This window comes from Sylvia atricapilla, chromosome 15 (assembly GCF_009819655.1).
Source record: "Sylvia atricapilla isolate bSylAtr1 chromosome 15, bSylAtr1.pri, whole genome shotgun sequence".
NCBI lineage: Eukaryota > Metazoa > Chordata > Aves > Passeriformes > Sylviidae > Sylvia > Sylvia atricapilla.
The window spans coordinates 2,351,010-2,377,988 of NC_089154.1; the positions used below are offsets into that span (position 1 = coordinate 2,351,010).

General features: G+C 43.2%; 1 protein-coding gene across 6 annotated transcripts in view; it reads right to left on the reverse strand.

Moving 5' to 3' along the window:
• Positions 1-10,636: 10,636 nt before the first annotated feature.
• Positions 10,637-26,979, reverse strand: part of PDGFA (platelet derived growth factor subunit A) — a 36,132-nt gene continuing 19,789 nt past the window's right edge. Inside the window, exons 6-8 of one of the 6 annotated variants that reach the window (XR_010744746.1) lie at positions 25,612-25,694; positions 24,502-24,615; positions 23,614-24,392 (exon numbers count right to left, since the gene is read on the reverse strand). Coding sequence is in view for 4 of the 6 variants with exons in the window: in XM_066329696.1 (XP_066185793.1) it covers positions 19,348-19,481 (134 nt within the window). In the remaining 2 variants the exon portion in view is untranslated. Of the gene's footprint in view, positions 10,868-11,093; positions 13,859-19,307; positions 19,482-23,613; positions 24,393-24,501; positions 24,616-25,611; positions 25,695-26,979 lie in introns of those variants that run through there. The other 5 variants (XM_066329696.1, XM_066329695.1, XR_010744747.1 and 2 more) reach the window with 5 other exon arrangements.

A 26,979-nucleotide genomic window follows, 5' to 3' on the forward strand; every position in this document is an offset into this window, starting at 1 on the left:
GATGTTGGACATCTGAAAAAAGAATCACCCATGAAAACAGGCTGAATGAACCTGCTGAATGGCAAAACACTGCCAACGAGTCTGAATGATTTTTCTAGCAGAGATGTTTTTGCTGGTTTTGCCTCTGAAAAAAATAGAAAAGGATGAGGGAAGAAGAGCTGGTTTCTTTTCTCATGCATGCACCCTTCATCAACAGCTTTGCTAAGGCAGGAATATGATTTCTGGGTTGTTTTTCTTGTTAAAACTTGTAAATTCAATGTAAGTGTTTTGGCTGTTATTGCTGTTAATGCGAGGTAATAAATACAGAACCTCAGAGTACAGAAATTCCAGGGACAGATGTATTTAACCCAGACACAGTGAAACAGAAACATGAATCTCTTTGAGAATGAGGCAAGGGAAAACCAAAAAGCAAGGGAAGAGGATAAGGGTTTGTTCCAAGGTCTCCTTTGTAAGTGAAGAGGGTGGGTGGTTCGAGATAAAATCAGGAATTTGACTTCTCAGGACAGATGGATTTGAAAAAGGAAAAAAAAAAAAAAAAAAGTACATCTACAGACCAAACTAAAAATGGTTATCATGGTGAAGTTATGGGCTGTTTCAGGCTGCCAAGACAAATAGCTTGCATCCCAAAGCAGTAAAGGTTACATGCATGGAAAATGGAGCTATCCCTGAGGACTAACTAATATACTACAATTATTATTATAATTTTATCAAAGAGTTTTGAGAAAACCAGGGCATGCTGAGCTACCTAGTCTGACTGCATCTGCAAGAGTCTTAACAATAGATGTTCCAGCCTAAAATGTTTTCATCTTCTGATATTCTAGCTAAAATCAGCTAATGCTGTTTAAGACATGAAGGCTCTGTCACTTCAGCAATTAACCAGAACTGTTTGAGGTTACTGATGGACTGAAAATGCTTTGAATTTCAGTAAGTTTGAAGTTATTTCCTAACAGGCTTCATGCCACTGCTGTAGGAGATATACTCAAGTAAAATGCAATCACTTATGGAATTTCAGTTAAGTGCAGGTATTACAGCGGGGGGAAAGTATCCACACTTCTGACAAGGTTGTATCAATCTCCACTTATCTGCTGTTTTAGTAAAACTGCCAAGGTATTCTGAAAGGCACTGTGTGCAGCCTGGCACTTACCCTGATGCATTGATAATATACATTATTATGCAATTATTATAGATTTATGCTTGTTATTATATAAGAATATTGCTTCTTTTTGGAGCAACCTTCATGGGTGGAAGACAGTGTCAATTCCCCCATGTCCCATATTTCTCCAGGAAGCGTAGCCTGATGGTTAGAGGAAAGGACAGGACACTGGGATCTCCCAGGCTTCTTTCCCAGCTGTCCAAACTACGAGGGTCAGCTTCTTTTCCACACAAATCAAGGAAACTCCGCACTGAACTTTCCTGGGAACGCGATAAAATCCTTAATCTCCCACTGCCTTCCTACCCTATCCTGCAAGACATCAAGCACAGCAGCCCAGCAAAGCCCTCCAGCAAAAGCCTGGAGCTCTGTAGCCAAATCCAGGGCTGTGGTGAGCACAGCTCCGGGCGTGCTGCTGCTCCCAGAGCCAGGAATGAGTGGGGGCGACTCCATCCATCTATCCTCCAAAGGATGTTTCAAATATTAACAGGATTCCTGGAGACTGGGCACGGGATGCAACAGAGGGAGATTATAATTTCTATCCCTATTTTTAATAGCCATTAATGGAAATGGGTGATAAAGTATCTCTAGCTACACATATACAGCGTCTCTCTCATCCTGTCAAGGTGGAGCATTATCCTGTAAGAAAAACAGGGGTTCAGGCTGGGGAAGAGGCAAAAAGAAAAAAGCTGTTTATAACACCTTAAACACAGTTTGGAAGTTTGTACTCTAATTCTCCCTGGGAAGCCAGAACCTGCCTAGAGGGTGTGTTGAGTTAGTTCCTCATTCCTTCTTTGCTTTTTTTTTTTCCCCTAACTTCTTTTGAAATCGCGGTGTGCGGAGCATACCTTGCCCCGGGGGAACGTATTGCTGAGCCATTACTCACACTATAAAAGGGTGCTAGCTCTCACTCCTCCCTCTCTTTGAGGCCCCGTTTGGAGGTGAGGAAAGGGCTGAGTAGCCAAACCAGCAGAGCCCAGGGTTAAGCAGCCCTGGGGCACAGAGCAGGGGGCTTTGGGCACTCAGCTCCGGGCAGCTCCAGCCTGGGGTCACGGCAGGCTTCAAGAGCACAGCCCGGAGCTCTGCTGTATCTCCTGAAGCTGCTCTAGCCTGGAAGGTGCCATGAGCTTAAGAGCTTTCTTTGGGGGGAATAGCTCCCTGTGAAAGACTAGTTTCTGTCTTCTGAATGAGCGGGGGTTAGGGGGGAGTGAAAAAAGGGGGTGTGCTCTGAAATTTAAAGGTGAAATCCCTCACTCCCAGTTTCAGTGGACTCTGCCCCTTCTCTGTTTGCCTTTCCCTCGGCATGTGCCGGCAGTTGGCTGATGTGGGCTCACGTTGATGCCCAAGTCCCAGCAAAACTCTGGAGCTTTCCCCTTCCCCTCAGCACAGCACACAGGTGTCAGGGCTGCAAGAAAAAAAAGGAGAAATTTTTCATGGTTTATAAACTTCTCTGAGTTCCTAGATCCCTGTGAAGCTGCTGCTTTCCAGCTCCCTAACACACCACAACCCAAGCCAGGTGAATGAGGAGAAAGTCATCAACGTAGTTAGCAATGTACCATAAAATTCACTGGTTAAATTACTGGATAAATATTTGAGTGGATCTAGCTGACAGGTATGTCATGCATGCAGTCTTAAAATAGGAAGGCAAAGGGAAATGAGGGAGAAATGAGCCAAGGAACAGGAACAGGAATGTGATTTCTGGTAACACGGCTCGTGTTCATCAGTGCCTTTTTGGCAATATAGAGGATGCGTGTGATGAAACCGAGAGCAAGGCACCACGTTAAAATAAACTGAGAGGAATTGCAGCTATGAAGAAACAGAGCACTAAGCAGCCATTCTTCAGGAATAAGGCTGGTGAACGAATTTATGAGGATTTACATCAGCTGAACCTGGCAGGTAGTTTTTCAACATGCTTGCAAGAAACGGAGGTAGCTATTTCCAGCAAAATCCTGGTAAGCTGAGGCAAATATGGGCTCACTGGAGAGGCACAATGCTCTCACCAGCCTCTGATGGTGCTGGGCTGTGCCTCCACACTGGCTCCTCCACCTGCCACCTCCACGAGGAGCTGGCTGCTCCTTCTGCAGCCCAAGGATCTCGTGTTTAATTTAAAAATATGAAAGGGAAAGTTTGTCCTGTGTGTGGCAGCCAGCAGGACTCTGCTGATGAGCTGTCAAGACACGCACAGCACAACTCCAGGCAGCAGCACCAGGGCAGGATTAGGCATCACCACATCCATCAGCTCAAGCCTGGGAAGGTCTCTAAGGATGGGCTGATCGTATTTGTGCCATTCCAAGTAAACAGTCTGCACAGGAATCACTTTAAAACACATCTAATTCATTTTTGGCCGATTTTGCGAATGTTTCCCCTTTCCTCAATGCAGCATTGACTGGCCCTGCAAACCATTTGGCAGTGGCCTGGGTGGTGTGTGCAGTCACTCTGCTCCTTGATGTTACCTCATCAAAGAGCAGCTGAAAATGATATTTCCAGCCAGACGGTTTTTGAGAGTGGCCGGTGAACTCGCTCTGCCCTGTGCCCTCCAACTGGCAATTAGAGAGGCTTCCTGTATGCCAATTCAGTGATAAATTTAGGATTGCGACATGCTGACCAAGAAAAAAAAAATAAAAAAAACCAAAACAGTAAAATCGTGACAGGCTATTTTTGGCTTCAAAAGAAATTCCTCTTATTGGGTCTGTTTGAGCCCTCACCTCCACGTACAGCTGCAGAGGAGAAGGAAAACAGGATGCAGGGTTGTAGAGCTGGAGGAATGGAGTGTAAATCAAAGGAGACAAGCTGGTCCCTGTGTGGTGCCCGGGTTAGACCCCAGCCTTTGGGCAAGGTGAGCATTTGTCTCTTGCTGGGGACTCTCCCAGTAACAGCTTTGCCCAGCTGCCTGGACGTTTGTACTGGGCCACAGCCGCGTCTCACTTTTTCCTCCCACTGTGTCACCTCCTTCCCTTGTGCTGACAAGTGATTTAGACAGCCTGCCCTGCTGGCCCTGCATTTGAAATGCAAATCAAACATGGGACATAAAGCTGGGTTTCAAAGTTGACTATTAACTAGGGCGGAAGGGGAGGCGTAGCAAAAACAAACAGTTCCAAGTTCAAGTCTAAACCATGAGAGCAGGCTGAAAACCCTTCCTGCTCTCCCATCACCAGCCAGCACGAGGGTGAGCACTCTCCCTGGGGCAGAATGTGCTTAGTGGCTGCCTGAGTCCCTATCCCAGGTGCCTAGACTCCAAATCCAGTCTGACAAGTGACTTCAAAGGGAGGAGGTGTTGGGCTGGCATTGCACATTAATATGCAGTGGCTTTAGTCACAGAATCGCAGAATGGTTTGGGTCAAAAGGAACCTTTAAATGTTGCCTAGTCCAGGGCTCCTTGCAGCTCCTGATGTCCTGGAAGCTTTTGACATGGAGCTTGGCAGCAGGCTGGTCCAATAGCTCATGCCCTAGAACACTTCATCAGGCCCTGCCTTGGAAAAGCTGGTGTTTGAAATCATCATCTCCTCAGCTTCCACCAGGAGAATTAATGGCCAGCTGTACCTCACAAGATGTGGGGATCCCCTGAACCTGGAGGCACCTCTGCTGTCCTACTGCTTTCAAAAGCAGTGGAAGTTTTTCCCCAAAACTATTGGAGGCCCCAAACAAATCAGTGTGAATGTGGCTTTTAGCAAGTAGAGTGTACCTTTACCACCACAGAATGTAGTTTAATATTTATTTATCTGTCACCCCAAATAATTCTGGTGAGGGGACCAGCAGCAATACTTATTTTCTCTGAAATTATATCTACTATTACTTAACAATTTGTCTCTGATAACTCTGTAGTGCCACCATTAAGGTCTAACTTGGAACTCAGAGACGTGAGGAACTGAAAATACAGATAATACAGAGAGGAGGGAAGCAGTGCTGCTAAGTACACCTATCCTGGTACATGGCAGTTTCCTGGGCTTGGCGTGGTCAAGGGCTAGGGAAGTGAATTTTTTGCTCTAAAGGGTAATCTAGCAAGAAAGAAAGTCCTCACCTTTTTCTGAATTCCTTAAGGCAGTATATTTAGTGCAAATTTTCTGCCAGTGAGAGCTGGTGAGAAGAGCAGCTGTGAAAAGTGCAGATCTCCAGCGGGCAGTGATGGTCCCAGTGGTGCTGGGCACCAAGTTGGCTGAGCAGGGGACAGATCCAGCCTCCAAGACCCTACTCTGATAGAGGGGTCATGGCCACTGCTAGACAGGATGGTGTCCTGGACTCCAGGGAACACCTCTGTCAGCCACAGCAACCTTGGGCACATCATTGCATCTTTCTGCCCCTCAGTCATCCTATTTGTGGAGTGACAACACTTAGCTGCTGGTGAAGACTTATTTTGGGGAGGGAAGCAGTGCTGTGGCATTGCTGAGGGGTGTTTCCCCATCTCAGTTCTGTTTTTCTGTCCCCAGGGCTGTGCTGGAACCTCAGTGTGCACAGGAGGCTGTTCCACCCTGGGGAGCAGCTCCACCCCAGAGTGCGGTTTCACAGGAGCTGCTAACCAACATCCCTGTTAGTGACATTCCTTTGTTGATAGCTTGGACTGTTTTCAAACAGGCTTTGTCATCTCCTCCAATATGGGAAAGCATTGTCTGAAGCCATACAGGATTATAACTGTCCCAGTCTTCCTGTAAATAATGTGTCACTGCAGTGAAGGGAACTGCTCTGCTCCTCATTAGGCAGCATTGCAGAGCACACTGAAGCCAATTTACCAGAGCAGCAGTGAGGATATCATCTCACCATCTCTATTTCCATTAAACAACTGGATCTAACTCCCTTTTATTTTTAGGGTAACCATGCTGAGCTTTCAAATTGCCTTTATGATAATGTAGCTTTTAACTGATTTGTCGTGGCTGGTTGTTTTGCACATGAAAGTTGCTACTAGCTGATTAGGGGGAAAAAAAATCCACCATTGCTTCTTCTATTGCTCAGGAAATTGCAATCCTCAATCTGCAGCTTGAAAAGCATGTTGCCATGGAAATGATGCTTATGCTGTCGTAAATAAAAGTATTCCAGGGTCACCAGGGTCTGCGGCATAAACAGGGGCACAAACACTGCCTGGAAAAATGCCAGAGTAGTTTAAACATATAGGAAGATAATTTCAATGGTATTTTGCTTTCACTGTTATCATCAGAAGGACTGATGAAGGTTAACACATAGTTATGACCTCGGCACAAAAGCAAAGCAGAAAAAGTCTTGGCTCCTGGTATTAATAAGAGTAGAGAAAACCATATCACAGCTTTCCTGACCAGTGTTTCCCAACTCAGTCAGAGCAGTGCTCTTTTCCCACTGCATCTCTCACACATTCAGCAGGGAAATCTCATTGAATGTTCACTCCACGGCAGTTTTATTGGATTCATGAGCACAGCCCACGAGAGCTCAGGAAAAACTGTTGATGTTGTGAAATGCTGTGTCATGGACTACCTGCTGATGCGGTGAATATTCCCTCGTTCTCTGGCTACATCCCACCTGCAGCCCAGGAAAACATAAGAAATTGGTCTTTTCCTTGGAGGGGAGACACTTTTGAACAAGATCCCAGCTGAGGGAAGGAGCCCATGCCCCTTTCACTGCTCCTGTGTGAGGGCAGTGGGAAACAACTCCCTCTGGAGTTGCAGGACCAAGAGCCAGCATGGACACAGCTCCAAAGGAGAAATCCGGAGTCCAGCAACAGAGAGGGTTTGGGATGTGTTGGTTCATGTGAGTGTTCAGGAGGAAAGCAGGCAGTTACAGTTTCTGGTGGGTTCTTAACTGTTCAATGGACTGCTCAATGGCATTAAATGGGCCATACCCTGAAGCTGCCTTGGGCAGTATCAGATCAAGGATACACACTTTTCTCTTTGTATTTTTAATACCCACACAAGAATTTCAAGCACAGGCAGTCACTTTAAATAAAACTACATGAGATTGCAAATGCCACAGCTTGCTTATTGACTTACGGTCTCTTAGTCTGCCCAAAATGTGGAAATAATGTTTCCAGAGATGCTGGAATTCATGTGCCTGTTGAGAATCCTGGCTCCTGTCCTGGATGATATTGCATATTCAAGGGATGATTCACTCACTCCTGAGAGGGAGGAAGGACTGTACCAGCTGTACCACCTCTCCATGGCTGACTGACAGCCTGGTGATGTTTCCACAAGGAAGCCTCATGCCTCCAGGTTAAGCCAGCAATTATGGAACAAACAAAAGAGAAGCGAAATGGAGAGATGAATCACTGAGAGACCAAACAAAAGAGAATTGGAAAGGTGATGCCAAAGCCAGAATCACAAAACAAAAACAAAATCTTCATTTGTCTCAGCCCAGAATATCTACAGAGAATTCTGCGTCTCTTTTTTGTGTAAATCAACAATGTACTTTGCCATCTGCAAAGGAGGATTTGGGAGGGACCAGCTCATCTTTAGGGCTTTCTCACCTCACTCCTGTGAGAGGCTGGTAAAACCTACAACCAGCAGCCCTTGGTTAAAACCAAGCAAGACCCAACCATAATACTCCTGATGCTCCATAAACTGACTCAAAAATCCAAGAAATAGGTTCTCTCTTTTGTAGTCCCGTTTTAAAAAAAGTTTTCATCCCTGTTGGGGCAGGAACTGTGTGGGATATGGGGCTGATACCATGTGCATTACACACCTCACCATGGATTTATCACACAAGGGCTGGCCAGGGCTTTGAAGGCAGCTGACGGCTCCCAGCTGGCCAGGAATTCACTCGCGTGGCCTCTGCAGCTTCCTAATGGGAATAGGGTGGAAAACCTGGGCTCAAAGGTTACCCAGAATGACTAAGAGAGGAAAAAACCCTCCTGCCACTCCTGTGATAATCAAAGGGGTGTGGAGAAGAAGTTTCAATTCCTCACTGCCAAAGAGGAAAATAAGATAAATATATATGTATATATAGAAATTACACAGCCAATTCCTGTATTAAGGAAGAAGCCTTCATGCCATCAAAATCAGTCTTGAAATAATCTTGCCTGTGGTGTAGGGAAGCTGAGCCAGATAGCCCAAGCTCCCTTGAAACGTCTTTCAAACACATCTAATCTGTTTACTCCCGGGATTTACTGCTGGCGGTACCTGGGACCTCGCCTCTGAGATTTCCTACAGTTTGTGATCCCAGCAGGTCAAAGTTTCCAAAGGTGGGGAGAAGAGGCAATCCCTTCCCTGCCTGTATACGAAAGGTATGTGCCTTGGGGCTACTAATTTAGAACCAATGAATCAGGAATAAGTCACATAAAGAGCGTCCAGCACCGGTGTTTACAGAGCACCTCCTCCGAGCAGACAAAGGCGTGTGTCAACAGGGAAAGTGCCGTGGAGTTTGCGTGGCTCGGCGTATTTAAACAGCTTTTGCAGAGATGTGAACATGTTGCCAGGGAAGCAGGAGCCTTGCACGGATAGAGGTGCCCTCCTGCTCTGTACAATGGGAAAACGGAGCTGCCCCTGCACTCCTCGCTTTTTGTTTTCATCTTTGCAGTTTAAAAAAAGGCAGTTCTTCCAGAGACTGATTAATGGCCCTTCTGCACAAATTGCATTTTGCACATATTTAAAAATCTTGAGCTAGATAACTCTTTGACCTAAAATATAATAGGTTCCCTTTTTTTTTTTTTTTTTTTTTTTTCCCCCAATAGTGTCTGACATTTTTAGGTTTCCTTACCTTATTTTTAAAGCAAGTCCTTTCTAACTTGAGTAACAAAGTTAGATGGGATGCGTGTGCACCCCCTGCACCTGTGTGGCTGGTGGCTGCTCTACATGTCACTAGTCCAGCTCTGGGGCTCACCAACACATCTCAGACCACCAGGAGAGACGTCCCAGCCTGGCACCAAGAGGCCCAGGAAATGTGCCCAGCACAGCTCCCATTCCCACGGTGTGTGAACCCTGGGCTGATCAGTGTCATGCCCATGTGAACCATTCCCCAGATTTTCTCTTCCCCAGAGCTCTGTGTGGGTGTGATGTGAGACCAGGTTATATTAAGCCCATTGCTGAAAGGACCAGGGACGATGGCTCCCATGGGCACATAGCAACTATGCTACAGAGAGAGTGAAAAATTCAGGGAACAAGTGGCACTGTAATCCATCTTACCTACCCGGAATAGATGTATCCATGTACTGATCTCTGTAAACACACCCTTTTCTCCATATGGGTGGGTATATATTTATATGCACCAGCCTCAAAATACCAGTAAGTTTTTATTAGCCCCATTTGCAGATGGGGTGATGATGACAGACAAAGTGCTTTGATCCCTCTAGGCTGCTCCTCCTTGGGAGGGGAGAGTTGGAGTCTTCTCTCCCCAGGAGAGGTAAGAGAGGGAGGTGAGTTCTCCCAAACCCCCGAGGAGCTCCTTGGTGCAGAGATCTCGTTCAGCTCTCACTTGGAATCATGCTGGCAAATAAACATGAAAGTGAAATCGGCATTGTGAGATAGTTATGCAAGAGCGGGCGGATCCCAGGACTCAGCCATTGTTCCAAACGTTTAATTAACATTATGAAGGCTGATTAAAGGAAAATCTTTAACCTCTAGGGAAATCCCATTTTCCCTCACTTCCCATACTGCTGTAATTTTCACAATGTAAGAAGGAAAGTGTTATTTCAAGGCATGATTCATATCAGTTATAACCTGATCTTTGCCACAGTCATGTCCAGCATCTTAAATAATCGCCAGCAGTGACACCAGATGGGGACACTTCTGAGACAGCATTTTTCCCCCTTTATCCCATGACCTGAATTGCCACCATAATTTCTAGACTTTGTGTCATCCTGGCATGACGACAAGTGTTCACCCACGCTCCAGAGCTACAAGTTGGTTCACAAGGACAGCGATACCTACCCAGACACAGCATCTCAGATACAAAGTGCGAATGACACGCCACAGTCCGGCGTGGTAACAGCAGGGGCTGTTTGCTTTGGTCACCACGGCAAATTCCTTTGAAGGCAGGAGAGTGGAGCATCATCTCCAGTGACTCCCATCTAACCCTGAGTTGAACCACTTACCCTCTCTGCTCTTTTGGAATTGGGGGCAAAGGCAGTGTTACCTCTCAGTCAGGACGCTGCAAACTCATGAATATAACCAGGCACTGGAGATATTTAAGTAGAACTTGCTATTGTAAATTATGTTAGTGAAGAGATTTGCTTTCAGCTGCAGTGGGTCTGTGAGCAAGCACAGCCCCCAGTATCAAGCTGTGTATGGGTGGCACGTTGCCTTTTTGCTCTTCCAGGACTATTTTCATTATATGGCATGGCCCATCAGAGACCTAATCCCAAGATCTAATCCTGGAGGCAACAGACAGCTGCCTGTCTGCCCTGTGTACTCAGAGAACTGCCCTTGGGGCTGCAGTGAGGGTGATGCAGACGATGGGAGAGGAGGACAAGCACTCGCCCCAGACACAGCAGGCACCTGCCCAGGGACAGCCCTGGCCAGGGCAGCACCAGCTCCTTGACCTCACTGACATGTGAGTGGCACTGGGCAGACTCCACGGCCCTGGGTCCTCCCCTGGTTAACAAGAATCTGGGTGGATGCTGCATCTACAGACCTCCAAATCTAATTAAGAACACACACGGCTCCAGTCCTTTCCGAGCATCAGGCTTATATAAATACATACACATATAAATACATGGTACAAATACAGCCTCTGGCAGCAGGAACAGTCTCGTACTCAGATCTTCAACAGTTCTTTCCATCTGTAGATCCTGCAGGTCAAAGACATTGCAGAGCTTCAGGAGCCATTCTGAAAAGGGGAAAGATTATTTTTTCCCACTGTCATCTATAAGTATGTGATGCAAAATCCATTTTAATTATCATACACCAGGGTCATCCTCACTACTCTGACAATGAAGAACAGGCACCACTTTTGTGCACACAAAGACATTAGTAAAGCAGAAGCTCTATTTGTAGGATAAAATTCCTCCTTTTAAAAAGCACTAGAGGTAAACCAAAATCACACTGTGAATACCAAATGTATGAAATTCTGACTCAATAAAAGGCAGACAGATGTGTTTTCTGATAAAAATGTGCCTTTATTTTTTTAATTATTCTTTTCATTACCTGGATTCTGTGTTTGTCAGAGCAACAAAAACAAAACATAGTTTCTTTGATACGCGGCAAATCTGAAAACAATCCTGCAAATAGCACGACACAAAAACTCCCACAAAAAGGGAAAGCTATAAAATTTGAGAGGCGACGAGGCTTTCAGAAGTGCCAGTTTCCCAGTGCAATGGCTGGAAGGGTGGCCTGGCCTGGCGGCAGTTCAATCATTTTGTAACGAAGGACAAATACTTTCAACATCCTGAGAAAGAGGGCGGGGGGACGGGGGCATGACTCCCTTGCTTTCCCTCCTCCTGCTATTCTTTCTCCTCCCTCCCCCCACCCCTTGGATTTTCAATAGCTCTTTAGTGTTTCCATCAAAGGCTTTTACCATTCATCCTCCCTTCTGCTGCCTGCCTTCCACCTGTCTATCCATCACAGCCCTAACCCAGGTCCCTTTCTTGTCCCCCCTTGGCTATTTTTCACGCGGTGGGATTTGTTTATAAGCTTCTGTATTACCTAAACTGCAGGGGAAGAGGCTGCTGGGAGGAAAGTGAGAAAGCAGGATTAAGGAGGAATAATTCAGCTCCATTGCATTTCCATCTGAACGGTCATAAAATGTGCAAATCCTGTTCCTGGGAATTTCGTGTCAGAGGTCTTCCCTGCCACTGCCCTTCCCGTACCCCTTCTCTCTTTCCCTCCCATGGAAAAACAAGTCTTGGGAGGGATGACTGTAACTCCACAGACCCCAAAAGGCATGACGTGTGTGCCAGCAGGGAGGAGGCCCATACCAGCACGTGTGCAGGGAGACACTCCAGATGTGGCCATAAACTGCAGACAAGGGGGTGGGAGGCTGCAGGGATTGAATCCAGCAGGACAACAGGAGTGAGCAGGGAAAGGCTGCTCAATATGACAGCTCCCAACACCCCCAGCTATCTAATGAGCCTGGGTAAAATACAAAAAAAACCTGTCAGGCTTGTTGGCTCTCTAAGTAAATCGTACAGAGATATGTGATTCAGACCCCAGCAGCACGAAGAGTTTCTACTCTCTCATTTGTAGCTCGTCGCCATCACAAGGCACCAAAATAGGCACAGGCCAGCTTTCCAGACCCCAGAGACCCACCAACAATCCACCTGTCAGCAAACTGCCAGACAGGAGAAGGGCCACTGCTCTGTACAGGTCAATGGAGAATTGTCACTGATTCAAGCAGAAGTCACTGTGACCCCTGGGCTACCTGACCAAACACTCTCAGAAGAGCAAGTAATGCTAAAAAAGGAGGTGGCCCTCAACCTGTCCCCAACCCTAGTGAGCCCACAAACCCTTCCTTGGTGGAACTTCATGTCACATCTGCTGGACCTGGCAACAACTAGCAGCTATCTTCCACTTACAGACACATCCTGGAGATACTGCGGATCACCCAGCAGGTAGCACATGTCAAAATAAGTTCCTCTGATTGGCAGTTATTTCTTATTTTTAAATAAAATCAGAACAGATTGAATGGGTTGCTCAGCAGCAGTTCAGTTTGTAGTTTGGCAACTTCTTGGACAGTTTGACCATACGTATGACAACACAAAATAAATTTCACTTGCTTGCAGTAGCGGTTGGCTATAAATTCAGTCCATCGATGATTTATAGCTCTAGCAGCAGTGGGTTATATGAAATGAGAAGCCCTTTCATCCTTAAACTGCTCTGCAGTCTGGTAGGGATGATGAAAGCCATTGTTCCTAAGGCCAGAGGAGAGCAGGAGTTCATTCAGCTGTGGTAGGAGGAGGTGTGCAAATTGAGTCCAAAGGTGAGAGGAGGCCCGGAGACACAGCAGCCCTTGGTTTCGAAGAGCAGCCAGAAAGAAATCCTTAATGATGCTCAGCCGTGCTTTGCAGGCTGGAGGGGAGCAGTATTTCCATCAACTAAATGATCTCAACTCTTTGGCTTCCCTGAGGGCACTGCACCAGGACAGACTGGGATCGCTCACCAGAGTCACTCTCAGATGTTTGTGTTCTTCCCACCCACCAGCAGCCTCAAACCTGAGCATGTCTTTGGCACAGCAGGTGGGATCCTTAATCCTGCAGAGGGCCAGCCCCAAGCGAAGATTAGCAGAAGAATCTGTTTTCATTAAAATCCAACCTACCATTACCATCCTTGCTGATGGTTTAAAATGCACATGTCTAGCTCCTGGAGCAGCTCTGTTTCTGCAGGGAAAGGGCAGTTCAGCAACCTGCCTCTTCACTTTCTAATGTCCCTCTTCCTTTTAATCAACAAGTAACTAAGACAGACACACTGAGGAATGTTAAATGCACCTCCTCCTGGAGAATTTTGCCAGCAAGATCAATGGAATTGGGATTTTGCCTTTATTATGTTTCTTTTGACCGTGGAACTGGTCTGATTTTTCCTCCCAGTGATTTTTTTTTTTAATGGAAAAAAATATCCCACAAAACAACAAAACAGGAAAAGACATACAAATAAACACTAATACGTACAGGAAAAATACAAAACTTAGCACCATGCACTCCCCTCATTATTAGACAAAGGTTGGGAAGGGTTCACAAGTGTAAAACGCTCATGTGAATTATGAGATTACTGCTCAGTTTTCTTTCAAGTCGTGGGCTGGAAACAGATGGTGGCTGTAGCATTTATGACGGCACAACATGTTACTGCAAGCCTAGCCATCTCTCTCTCTCTCCTCTCAAAAATGCAGCTGCAAAGAAAGTTGTGGAAAATCACATTAATAGTCTCTTCCACCACACAGTTTTCCAGCCCTTCATCCCTGGCCAGCACATGGACAGAGCCATCTTGTATGCCAGCAAGAATACTCCCCTAATCCCTGTCCTGAATAGTTACCACTGACTGGCTTATTTAACAGCTAGTTTAAATGTGAGGTTTGTTAGCATTGTAAAAAAGCCTCCAGAAAGCAGGTCCTTAAGGTCAGGGCAGATGCCATGTGATCCCAAGGGCTCCCTAAGGGAAACACTCAGAAAGAAGCCATCAGACTGTCTTTTAGCTGTTTATTATTTAAACATTCAGTTCAGGCCAAGCAGGTTGATTTAAAAAGAAGCAGAAAGACAGATATAAGAATTGCAAAAGCATCTTTGTAACTCAGGAGTCCAAATCCCTCTTCCAAGCAAGAGTAGAAACTTTCACAAGGGCAAAGGCCTCTGGATTTTCAGTCAGACAACCTTCCAGTGACCACAGGCTTGGAAGGATCTGAGGCCCTGAAGACACAAAGAGCAACTAACCCCATATTTAAATATCTTGCCTGTACACAAGAAAAAAATATGTGTGCTTCAGTCCTGATGGGAATGCCTTGCGGACAAAAATACATTCATACCTGGACTTGAACCCTTGAGCTGAGCCTGGGGCACAAACCCTTCACTCTCAAGGCACCACAGAGGGCTGTGCTGACACCACAGAACTCTTCAAACACTACAAAACTGTTACCTGTCACCTCGGATTTCTGTGTGCTTTACAAATGTGAAGCAATCCTGTATCACATCGTTTCTGACAGCATTAACTCTCTGGGATTCCAAAATTGGGATTTTAGAATTACTTCTTTGCTTGAGTTAATTAAGACTCTGTCAAATAATAATTTTTTCCTGATAAGTGTCACTGGTGTATCGGGGTATCCATGTTGCTATTTTCACTTTGCTGGCCTCACTACCTGGTTGGGAACATCAGCACCAATTTTATGTGTTCATCCTTAGCCATGCTTCCTGCAGCCAGCTACACACAGGGCAGCATTTCTCCCCTCTGGGGTGTAGAACAGGGCAACTGAAAGCAAGATAGACTTTTACCATTCTCTTTATCACTTTTCACAGCTAGACCAGGAAGTTGCTACAGAAATTCAATAGTGTACACACTTGAAACTCCAAATAGCCTTTTGCCAGAGATAGACTCTTTCCAGGTGATAGGACCATACATATCCACTGCATATCTGTCATAACTGCAAAAGCCCTCAGACCTTTTCTCCAAGATAGAGAAGGTGCCATTCCATTTTTCTTTTGGAAACCTCCTCCTGCAGAACTCATTAGTATCCTATGCAACAATGTACTTCCTGTAAGTACTGAAATATAAAGTGTATTAGAAGTTTCCACTTCTGTTTTTATCTTCTCCTGATCTAGCTTGAAAATTCTTTTGAAGTTCCTCAAAGTGTTCTTCATATATGCTTGTTTTAGGAAATACCAGATCACTATTGGCAAACTTCTCCTTAATTAAGTGAGATAAAGGAATCAAGATGATATGATCTGCTTAATTTCCCAACTTTTTAAGGTACCATTTTAAGATTTTTTTTTTCCCACTTGCCTTTGAAAAGAAACATGCTGAAGGAACTAAGGAAGGGGAAGGTCCAGAGAGGGCAAGTTTAGCTCTGGGCTCTACAGTGTAGCTGAGCTTGCTGGTAGAAAGCCACTGAATAGTTAAAGCTTTCCCTCATTCCTGTGGAATGGTTTATTGAAAGGTTTCAGATTCTTCTGAAACATCACTCAGGACAATGTTAAGAGGAAAAGACTGAACTGCACTGTGTTAGCACGGTGGGCTCTTCAGGGCCTCAGCTCAGCCAGTCAACTCACATCATGCCTAACTTTAGGCACAAGTAACTTCAAAGAAACATCTCACACGCCCCAAGTTCGGGGTTTGCACTGTCTCCCCTTGATGAATCACAATTTAGGATGTGCAGGGAGCTAAGGGGAAACATTTGCAAGGCCCCACAACCCCTGTTAGCTACACAGACCTAGCCCAACCACTCTGCATGGGCTCTTCACAACAAATGGCTGCCAGCTCTCCTCAAGTGCCTCTAGAAGAAACACATATCGCAGAAGAGCTAAACTTTGATGTAAAATCAGTATTTGGGGCAATCAGTGAAGTACACAAGCTGAGCATTGACCTGCCTGACTCCTACACGGCGTGCTGAGGAAACCACTCCGGCTGGGATAAATCGCTCCAGCCACTTTTGCTGTGGACACCCCCTGGAGTCAAGGGGAATTCATGAGCAGGTTTTTGAGAAGCTTCCTGGCTCCAAGGAGACCTCTGAGCAGAATACTTTACATCACCCACACTGATGCTGGAGCATCCCTCTCTCCTCCTCTGGCCCCACACAGCACTGAGCTGCTGAAATCTGGCCTCTCGAAACTTCCCTGGGCTCCAGATTAAACCAGCACCACTTCATACACAAAACACGTGTAAAGCCAAGTGCTAAGGGAAGGTGAAGCATGGCTGGAGTGAAGGGGACTCCCCATCTGAAATGTCTGAAAGCCAAGGTTTGGGTGCTGCTGCCTAGAGATGGAAGGCAGAAGTCACAGTGACATCATTGGGTCAAAATTAGTCTCTCTTCAGAAGACAGAGACATTCGGAAGCCAACCAAGGTTTGTTGAAAGTCATGTAAAAATGAATAAAAAGTGGATGCCCAAATCCTTTAGACTGCTGAAAAAATTTCAGTTTGTGATGTCCAGCAAGTCTGGAGGGTTCCTTCATACTTCACTGAGGTCTAAAAGTTTGAGTTCATCCCCAAAGGGAGATGAGGCCACCCAGACTTCACCCATAGGCCCTCTGTGAACAGAGTCTTTCTTGTGGTCAAAGAGGGGCTATCTTGAATTTATGTCTTACTTCTCCCCTTGTGAGCAAACAAAACAATTTCGATGAGTAATTCTACCCACTAATTGCCAAGGAAAAGTCTGGTAAGAAATGCTCTGCATTTTTGTCAGGTCAGAGGCTTCCCTAAACAAAGTTGCTGTTTTATGTTTTCTATCAGCACATGTTCATATCCGGGGTCCTCGGTGAATTCCAGTGTGGATGAGTCTCTGTGGGAAATTGCTTTTCCCTATTTTTCTTGTTCTCAGTGCTCCAGGAAATGAGTCTATTTTTACAACAATACTGAACAGCAAAATATGAAACCATTATCTGCTTTGTGGCAAGAGTTTCGGGTCAGTTCTCAGGTAACTGTCACCTCCAGAGAAAGTCAATGGAGTTGGATCTGTGCTTGCAAGGTAGAGGCCTGACCAATTATGTAATTGGTTGATCAGTTACCAGAACACAGAGCTACCACAGGCCTAAGGAGTGTCTTGTTTTCATGCGTCTCAAAGTTCATCCAAGCCCTGATGCATTGATAAGTGAAGTATTCCAGAATTATGGTCTGTAAAGATGATAATTAACTGCTGAAAGATTTAAGCATGAGCATTCTCTCTGAACATATATTTTGTCAGTGAATGATCCTTATAAGTAATATCTCTTCTAGATCCTTTTTACACCTGCCAAATAAACCAGGGTGGGATTTTAAGAAGTGTTTAAAATGCTTTTCTCCTACTTATTTGTGATCACTTTCAAGAATGAAGATGTTTTCAAAGTCCCAGGGGACTTCAGGCATTATGGGCCCAACTGCATCTCTGTGTGCTTCTGCTTTTTGCACACTTGATTTAATAGCTGCTCTGAATTTCAAAGGTGAACAGTAAACCCTTGCCTTCACTATGCAAGATCAAAGATAGTACATAGAGGCTGAAACACCAGGTCTGATCAGAAGATGAGTGTGTAACACTTGTTACAAACTTGGCTCCTTATTTCCTGGTTTGAGAGACTACTCCAGACTTCACATGTGAACTTCTTTTCTGTTGAAGCATTCAAGTGAGCCTTTCTTTGTGTATTTTATCTAAGAACTTGGGAGACATCTGGCATGCACAAGTATCAGTCCAAACAGAAGTTCTTGAGTTGCTCAAAACTCAAAATGAGTCAGATTTGGCAGCCTGCTAGTAAGTCAAACATATAAATTGTTTGATTACTCTCTATGGGAAGAAGTAACCCTGGAAAAATGCGACATGAAATCTTCAGGTGACAGAAATTCTATCACCGGGATGGATGCTCCTAGAATTTCATCCATTGGTTATGAGCTAGACTAAGAGTGAGCACTTCCTCACCTTCAGGTTGGGAAAGAGGTATTCATGACTTTCCACCTAATAGGAAAGCTCACCAAACGTCAGTCGAGACCAGCATACAGAAAACAAACTTAGAGACAATATCTAAGGAAAACAGAACCTAACCTATGACTTGTTCTTTGATTTACAACTGCGATTGTGAGCCCCACCTCACAGTCATATGCCATGGTAATAGGCAGCAGTTCAACAAGAACCAGTCCTAACTTTTCACATGTTGTAGTGATTCTGAGCTACTTCAGCACATACTTTAGCCTGATGCAGCAAATAATTAGACTGACTAAAGGGACAGGTGGCATGACACAACTGAAAAAAAGAACAATCGAGCCTTTGGTCATGTTTATTCTCCCCTTTTTTTTTTTTCCCTAAACCAAAAGTTGCCAAATTTCACATGAAATTTGCTTTCATTAATTTCTCCTATCTCAAATTTGTCTGCTATCAGTACAACTGTGAGTTTTCAAACTATATCCTGAGGTACCCAAACAGATCATCTGAAATGGGCTCACTGGCATTAGCTTCTGCGGTCCTGAATCCAGCCATGCCACGATATTTTCCCCAAAAAGAACAAATATGTAATTCAAAATGGCAATCTCCACGGGAGCAGGAGTGGCACACTCCTGTGTTCCTGGTTGTATATACAAGTCTTGTTACTTCATCTTTGGGGTTGCTTACAAAATACTTCAAAACTCTTGAGAGCACAAAGATCCCCAGCCCACAACTGGGATCCTGTGTCAGGAAGGCACACTTTAATTAAAGAATCAACTCTGCTCCATTTGCCTGAGGTCAATGGGATGTTTGTCCAAACCTAGGAGCATGCTCAGGCACCAGTTCGAAGAAGAGCAAACACAGGCATCTCCTAAAGTGTTTTTCCATGTCAGGGCCTGGGAAAAAATTTCAGATTGGGCACATGATAAAAACAGTTCCCCATGGAAATGTTACCCACATCATAAAAGGAAGGAATGACACTGATCTAAAAGAGAACGAAAGCTGTCTACTGAATTTTCGTAAATTCCCATAAAATCTGAGTCTTGTTCTATATGCATAATTTTGACTATAAGTCATGAAAGGCTGACTCCTAAGAGAAGCAGGAAATGACTGGCTCATGATAGGATAAAGGCTGCATAATTGCACGGGCAGAAAGATGGATTTTCATCAATCACTACATTCTCTGGCAATATGGCAGTGGCTTTTGATCATGTATCCAATGCACAGTAATTAGGCAAAATTACTTACCCTCAATGTTTTCAGTATTTAGCTCTAAGGGTGCAAGGATTCATTCTTGGAAAGGGAAGATGGTCGTGTGATTTAGGGCACTGGATGAGCACTCAGATCTGAGTCCTCTCCCTGGTTCTGCCACAGCCTTGCTGTATGACCTTGCACAGGCTTTTCTCCATGCCTCGGTCTCGCCTAAAATAGGATAACAATAGTTCTTTATTTCACAGGAACACAAACCAGCTCAAGGCTGCACCACAGAGATGCTACAGCAAAGAGCAGCACAGAAAAGCTCAGACACGGAACAACGCCTTGCTAATAGAATGTGGGAACACAGACAGTAATTAAATTGAGTAATAAACACAAAACATAGGCTGACTTTTGAGGAATGCAATACTGATAGGCTTTGTACCTGGAATTAAAGGAAATTTAAGTGGGATTCCTGTGAGTTGACCAGACTCTGAGATCTGCTAGTAGTGCAAACTGTGTATTAGAAACATCAAGGAAATTACTTTGCTCAAAACCTCTAAATGGTGTCTCTTTTACAGCAACCATGATTTCCAGCCCAAGTGAGGGTCAGATAACTTTTCAGAACATTTTCAAAGCCACAAGAGGTGCCTACAAACATTATTTCCTTCGATTGACAGTAAAATATGAGCATGCAAATCTGAGGTAGTTTTGAAACTTCAAAATAAAATCTGAAACTTCCAAATTAAAACATAAATGGGGCCACTGATCCTAATTAAACTGTCAGGTGTCTGGAACAGCTTCAACGCCATTATTCCAGCATCCCACTGCTGCTGGAATTGGACAGCGCTTTAGCAAAGACTCTTCAGTAGTATTTTTCCAAATGCAAAGATGAATATTTTTCTCCAAAGCATTTGCCTTTCATGTCAGGGGTCAGTTATGGGCCTGTGGGTCTGGGGGGAGGATCTCAGGGCACGTGTCTACATACATCAACTGATATGGAGACCAACAGATCAAAGGCTCTTCTGCCAGGCAGGAGAAAAAACAGATAGGAGACACAACTTAGGAAAGTCATTTCTGAGAGACAGGAACAAGAGGGATGCGAGAGTCAGGCAGAGAAGAGCTGGAAAACAGGCCATAGAAAGGCAACATGGACCTGAGGAGGACAGGCAAGAGAACAAAGTGGAATGCTGGAGCCCATTGGAAGGAGGGGGCTGTTTCAAGTAAGAGTAAAAAGCCTAAACCTAAAGTTTAGGAACCTGGGAACCTGGGAGAGGAGCAACTGCCTGCAGTCACTGTGCTCTGCTTAACAAAGCAAATTCCAGGCAGGACAGAGGACAGGAGAAAAGGAAAGCAAACTGGCACACAATCCTTGGTTTCACTCAACAAACGCAACTGAGGGACAGGTCTGGAAAGACAAAGCACTCAATTAAATGTAATGAATTGACTAAAGAATCAGTGATCATGCACCATATTGTAACTGAGATTGGGTTTGGGTAGTCCTCTCTGTATGCCTTTTCTGATCACACAAGACCTCAGAAAAAGATATAATCAGACCAAGAAGTTCTGGATCCCTGGACAGAGGAAATGAGTGCAGAATGTAAAACAGAAAAAGATTTCCTCCCCAGACTGCTGCCTACAGTGTGGAAGGACAAAACCAACAAGGTGTTAAAAGCATTGCATGGAAGCACAACTTTTGACAACCACCATCCTCGGCTCCATTAAGCCCCCTACTCACCCCCCACCCCACAAATAACAGAGCTGTCCATCAGATATCTTGTGGCTCCAATTGCTCACGCCCTTCACTGTAACACTCTAAATGCAGCACATTAGAAGTCCAGAGGGAGTCCACCTCCAGCAGACAGCAGAAGAAGATATGACACTGACGGCATTCACGAATGCACAGAGAACTGTTTAATTTACAGCCACAATGGTGAAACAAACCATTTCAGAGCTTGGACATTCAAAGTTAAGTCTGACACCCATTCTTATATTCACTTATTGTGCTTAAGTATTAGAGAACACAGGATTACATTAACCGTACACGACAATCTGAGATCCCTGCGGGACCAAGGGGTGGAGGGGATGAGCAAGAATGAGGGACCAGCCCCTCAAGTGGTGTAAGCTGGTACAGCTCCATTGCAGGCAACGGAGCCATGGTGATTTACACCAGCTGAGGATATGGCCCTTGAAATGTCCAACTTAACTTTGAATTAATGACTCCCATGTCACAACCCTTAGTGTCACTGTTCATTCTGGTTGTATCTGCCACTTTGAAGGAGGACTAATCAATCCCACAACCCGCCACGGTCCCAGGGCTGGTGGGTGAGAGCTCAGCTGGACTACAGGAAGTGATGCTCATGTCGTGACACTACTCCTCACAATTTAACAGCCATGGACTGCATCCTCATCTGATGTAAATTAGCTTGGGGGCATCTGAAGTCAGAAACATTTGCCAATTTATAGTAGCTGATAACATAGCCCTGAGATTTTTGTGTTTTCTGCCACATGCGGTAAGAGCACTGTGCTTGACAACAAAGACTCGTGCACGTTTCGTTCCTCATAACAAAATTAACTCAAGACTACCAGTCTCAAACAAACGACCATTGGAAAAGTCCCCATTCAGTCTTCACTCTCTCCTGGTGTGCTGAATTTGGCATATAACATGTTTATTTGCTGGCACCAACAAAAACCTCTCGGTTTGCTTTGTTTTCAAGACTTTGCTACAAGGCTAGACTCCCTCGTGATGTAAATCAGAGCTCCAGGATCCCCAGGGGAGTCACTCCCAAGGAGCTGGCCCACAAACCCAAACACAACCTTCTCGTGCCAGTCCCACCACAGGACTCCTTCCAAGATTTGTTTTGCAACTATTCCACTTAAGTGACTTCGACATCCTTTCATACCTGCACAGTGTCTGAGTGGGTCACATAATGCTTTTCATCTACATGATTTTAATGGATATATGTTTGGTTTTTTTCTTTCATTAGATATCTTTAAGACAAAAAAAAAATTTAAAAAAATAAAATAAAAAGGAACGGAGCAACATTATTGGCATCCCACTGAAACATAAATATATAAATTACATTTTTTACACTTTTTTAAACGCAGACACATACATTCATGTGCATAACATTGTGAACAGTACACTTAGTGGAAAACAAGCACAGACAATCTTAGTTAAATGTATTTCCAGTTTTGGTGCTCAACAAATACACTGGGAAAATGATCACAAAATAGAACGGTGACTAACTCTATCTCTGCATTAGCATCTGAAGCCAATAATGCCTGTTAGCTAACATTGCTTTGTTTGGTTGAATTTGGACATAGCTACAGGAACAGGAGGGGAATGTTTGAACTATATTTAGAGAAATGGAAAGGTTAAAAATCTCACACTCTTTTGTTGTTTTAAGGTTCTGCAGTTCATTCACATCTGAAGATATTTTTATTGGAGTGGAAACACTGTCTTCAAGACAAACTTTTTTGTTGTTCCAAACTAAGAAACTCTTTCATCTCTTTGTAGATGTTTCACAAATAAAAGAATCCAGTAGTTCGTTTTATATATCCAATGTAATAATCCAAATAAAACAAAGGCTACATAATCCAAACTACTGGGGTGGGGCAGTGATTTTGGCCAAGTGAGTAGCCATGTCATATCTGGCACAGCCCTAAATTTCCAAAGCAGTACAGAAGGATTTATCCATGTGGCTCCCACTGCAATCTGTGGGGAATTGAACATTTAATCCTTTGGCACTTTGAAAATACAGGAGCTGGTGCCAGAGTATTTTATCTGCCCTGCTATAGTCAAAATAGATTTTGATGTTATTTGGGCTATTCTACTACAAAAATATGACCACAAAATGCTTTTTTTTTTTTCTTTTTTCTTTTTTTTTTTTTTTTTGGTTCAAGAAAACATAGCAGGCTTTCTCAGGTATATAAAACTGTTAATTTTTAGATAAAAATACAAACTTCACTTTTACAAAAACACATATTTCTGTTGAATACACATAAAGCATAACATTTTACCAAAAATAAAGAATTTTAGGTTTTGTTCAAATATTTGCAGCAAGGTAGTTCCCATGCCACCATGACATTATACAATGCAGATACAAGAATTTGTACATTTCACACAGCTCCAACATGTGAAATAAAAGTATCTGTATACTGATAAGAATGACAATTGCTAACACAATATCACTAGTAGGCAACTGGCATAAGTCTTAAAGAAAAAAAAAAGGATTTTTGCATGGATATCCTATGATTTGTTTACGCACATCTCTCTTTTTTCTCTCTTTTTTTTTTTCTTTTATGCTTTAAATTACGGGGGAGGTTGGGGAACATAAACCAAGAAACGTCTAGAAAATTATGCATAGGTATACCATTTTTATTTTAATACATCTCATTAGTTTGCATCCCACTAGGAGAAATACCATAATACCATTTTGTGTTCTGCTTATTGTTATACCAGTCTTTTATATGTGTTATTGGCAAATGTAGTCCAAGAGATAATAAAAAGCTAGGCAAAGAGTAAAAAGAAAACTTAATAATCACTTTATGGTGTAAAAAAAAAAATCCACTTAAGGCTCCCCAGAAGGTTTTTTTGTATAGACTTTTAAAACACCACCAAGCAAGGATGTATTGTTCTATAGTGTTTGCGTGGCATTTGATCATTTCATACATTCCTGCTTTTTTTGTGCCTGAAGTCCACCAGTGTCCATCCATCTTCATCAAGAACGCAGGCACATCTCTTGACGTAAAGCACCGTTGACTGCTCTGACAGAAATCCACTATTCACTTAAGATTTTTGTCATGTTTTTGAGTACTTTTGGTATCCTCCATTCATTCAACTGTCTTTTTTTTCTTTTCTGTTTTTCGTTCTTGCGCTTTTTTTCTTTTTTGGACAGGGAAGCTTCCTATTGTTTCACAGAGTGCTACAATACTTGCTTTGATGTCACATTAAACAAATGTACATTGTCTCTTTGTTCTCATTAAGTGTTCTTTTGAGCCAGTTTTTTCACACAGGAGAACAAATAAAGTATACAGTCAATAAGCACCATACATAGTAGGTTCAGGAATGTAACAAACCATGTACATCCATGTCCCAGAGAGAAGTATTTTTTCTAGCTTATTTTCACCTTACATCTGCAGGAGAGAAAAAAGATACAATAACTCTATGATTAGAATCAAAGGTCCTGTCCTTGAAGTAGAAGACTTTAAAAAAAAAAACTGTTCTGCATGAAGAGTCACTAACCTGGGACAAGAAGTTCTAAATGCTGTTTTGATTGAGTTTACATGCTCACTTTTAAAGTTGAATTTTAGAAAATCTTTGCTTCTATCATACTACTCCCAATAAATACCTGTTAATCTGAAACAGGATATCAAGTTTAGCATTCTTTAGAAATGATACATTGGTATAAATCAAAACTGCCACTGGGAGTTCATGTGCAAAAAACGGGCTTGAAATTAAATTCACCATCATCCAGGCGTTAGGCACAGACACTGCAAAATCCAAATCATTCCCACTCCAAATACCAGAATCAATTGCAAGTGCTGCAGTTTACACACTTTCAAGTCATTAAGAAATGGAAATTTCATATTTAATTTGGAATGTGTGTCACCATCATCATACATTGCTAATATGTTGGCCAAAGGATTTCAGTCATTTTTGCATGGAGAGGGTGTTAGTTTTTCACTACACTGAAAATCTCATGAATTTTGATGACTGACTATCATCATCCTACTGAGACTGAGCAGACCAAAAATAAAGATCTTAATTTTCTGGTGTAAGTAACACAGGACTCTGCAACACAAAATAAAAAGATATTTCTTAGTATCTTTCCGGTCAAGTAAGCAGATCATCAGATTGTGTCAAGTGCATGTGCAATCAACCCCAGTTCATGCCAGAACATGGATTTGATGGTCACACAAATAATAATATTTGCTGTATGTACACTCAATGTTTCACAGCCAAGGATCTGGGAACACAACGATTTGTAACCTGGAAATTCATTCATGCATTATCACGTGACACTTCCACCTCAGAAATCAATAATAATGAAACACAAGCAGAGGCAATGGAACTTAAGATTTCAGAAGCTGAAGTATTAGCACCCTCCAATAAAAAAGAAATAAAAAAGGCAAGAAAAGGAAGTAGCTCAAGAATGTAAGATGCTGATGGTGATGTGGAGCTTAAAGGGAAAATACCAGCAGGTAGAATTATCAAAGCCAATCAAATCTAATCTCTTTGCAGCCTTGAGGTAGCAAGTGTCAAGATTTTGAACAGTGATTAAGTTGAAGTGATGATATTTGATTAAGTTTTCCAGTACTTGTGCTATTAGGGTGTTCAGCATACAGGTCCTACCTGAATATCAAATAGTTCCAGTAGGTTTTATGTTGGTTTTAACTTTTTTCGTTTCCGTTTTTTACCTGATTCCCTAGGCCTTCCTGTTAACATAAGGGCAGGGCTGGTGAAAAGCCCTAAGGTAATGCATTTCGTGTAACACTGAAGTCATAAATACTCAAACCGTTTACATTTCAAAGAAATATCATTATCCCTTGCATTGAAGTAATAACTTTATAACGTCTGATTTGACATTGAGTTTACAAAGTAATTACACAAAAGCAAAGAAATAATAAACGAAGTTGGTATTGTACACGTCATTCCCAGGATCCATCTATAATTACTGTTACCATGCAGTACTCAACATTTGCCTTCAGCTCTGGAGTTGAGCTATTTTCAGCTCACCATCCACTTGCTGGGTGCGAGTTTTGTTCCTATCAGTAATTAAATCCTAGAAATACATATTTTTCCATAATTCTGCTCCATTTTTTACACACATCAAAACCAAAAATTTCGATCTTAAAATCATAGCTGCTTCACCTATGGCAATTAAAGACAATTTGGAAAACTGAAATTAATCTCATGAAAGTTTTTTCCAAATGGGAGCACAGAAAATGTATCAAACCATACCCACATCAAAAACAGCAGCTTTTTAAGTGGTTTTGTCTAATAACTCCACGTAGTTTCAGCTAAACACTCAGCTCAGATAATAAACTGATGTCCAGTAAAATTGCAGCAGAGGTCTAACTTTGCTTTTATAGAAATCCTAATTCCTCTGCTGTCCATAGCAACTGAAGTTTATATTTGGTTGGACCAGGTTTATGTCTCCCTGCTGGATGGAGCCAGTACAGAAAACCCTTCCTCACCCAGTCACCTACAAAATCTATCACCTTTGGGCAGCTTTCCTCCTACATTTACCTGATCTTCACTGACTCTTTAATTTTGGGCTGGTTCCACTGCACCCTTAAATTCCCTGCAGAAGTGCAAAACAAACTTTTGAGGCTGTCTTCAACCAGTATCAGGAGAAAGGGAAATGTCCTTTTTACCATAGTGGGCTTCCTGAATAAGTGTGTCAAGCTCTGCATTGATTGCACTGCAGTAAGTAGATCAGAGCCAATGATTTTAGATTAATTCAGAATGATTTTATGAAAGCCAGATTGAAAGTAAATTTTCCCCATAAATCTTTCCCCATTGTAACTCAAAGGTTGTCTCGACAAGGCAAATTTAGTTTTAATGTGGCAACTGACAAACGCTTGAGTATACATAGGTAAGGAAACAACAGGAATGAGCAATGTTGTTTCAAAACTAACTCCTTAGCCTTGAATCCTGAATTTATTCCCAAGTGCTTCACATTAATTTCATTAATATTTTCCCCAAGGTCATGTAAAT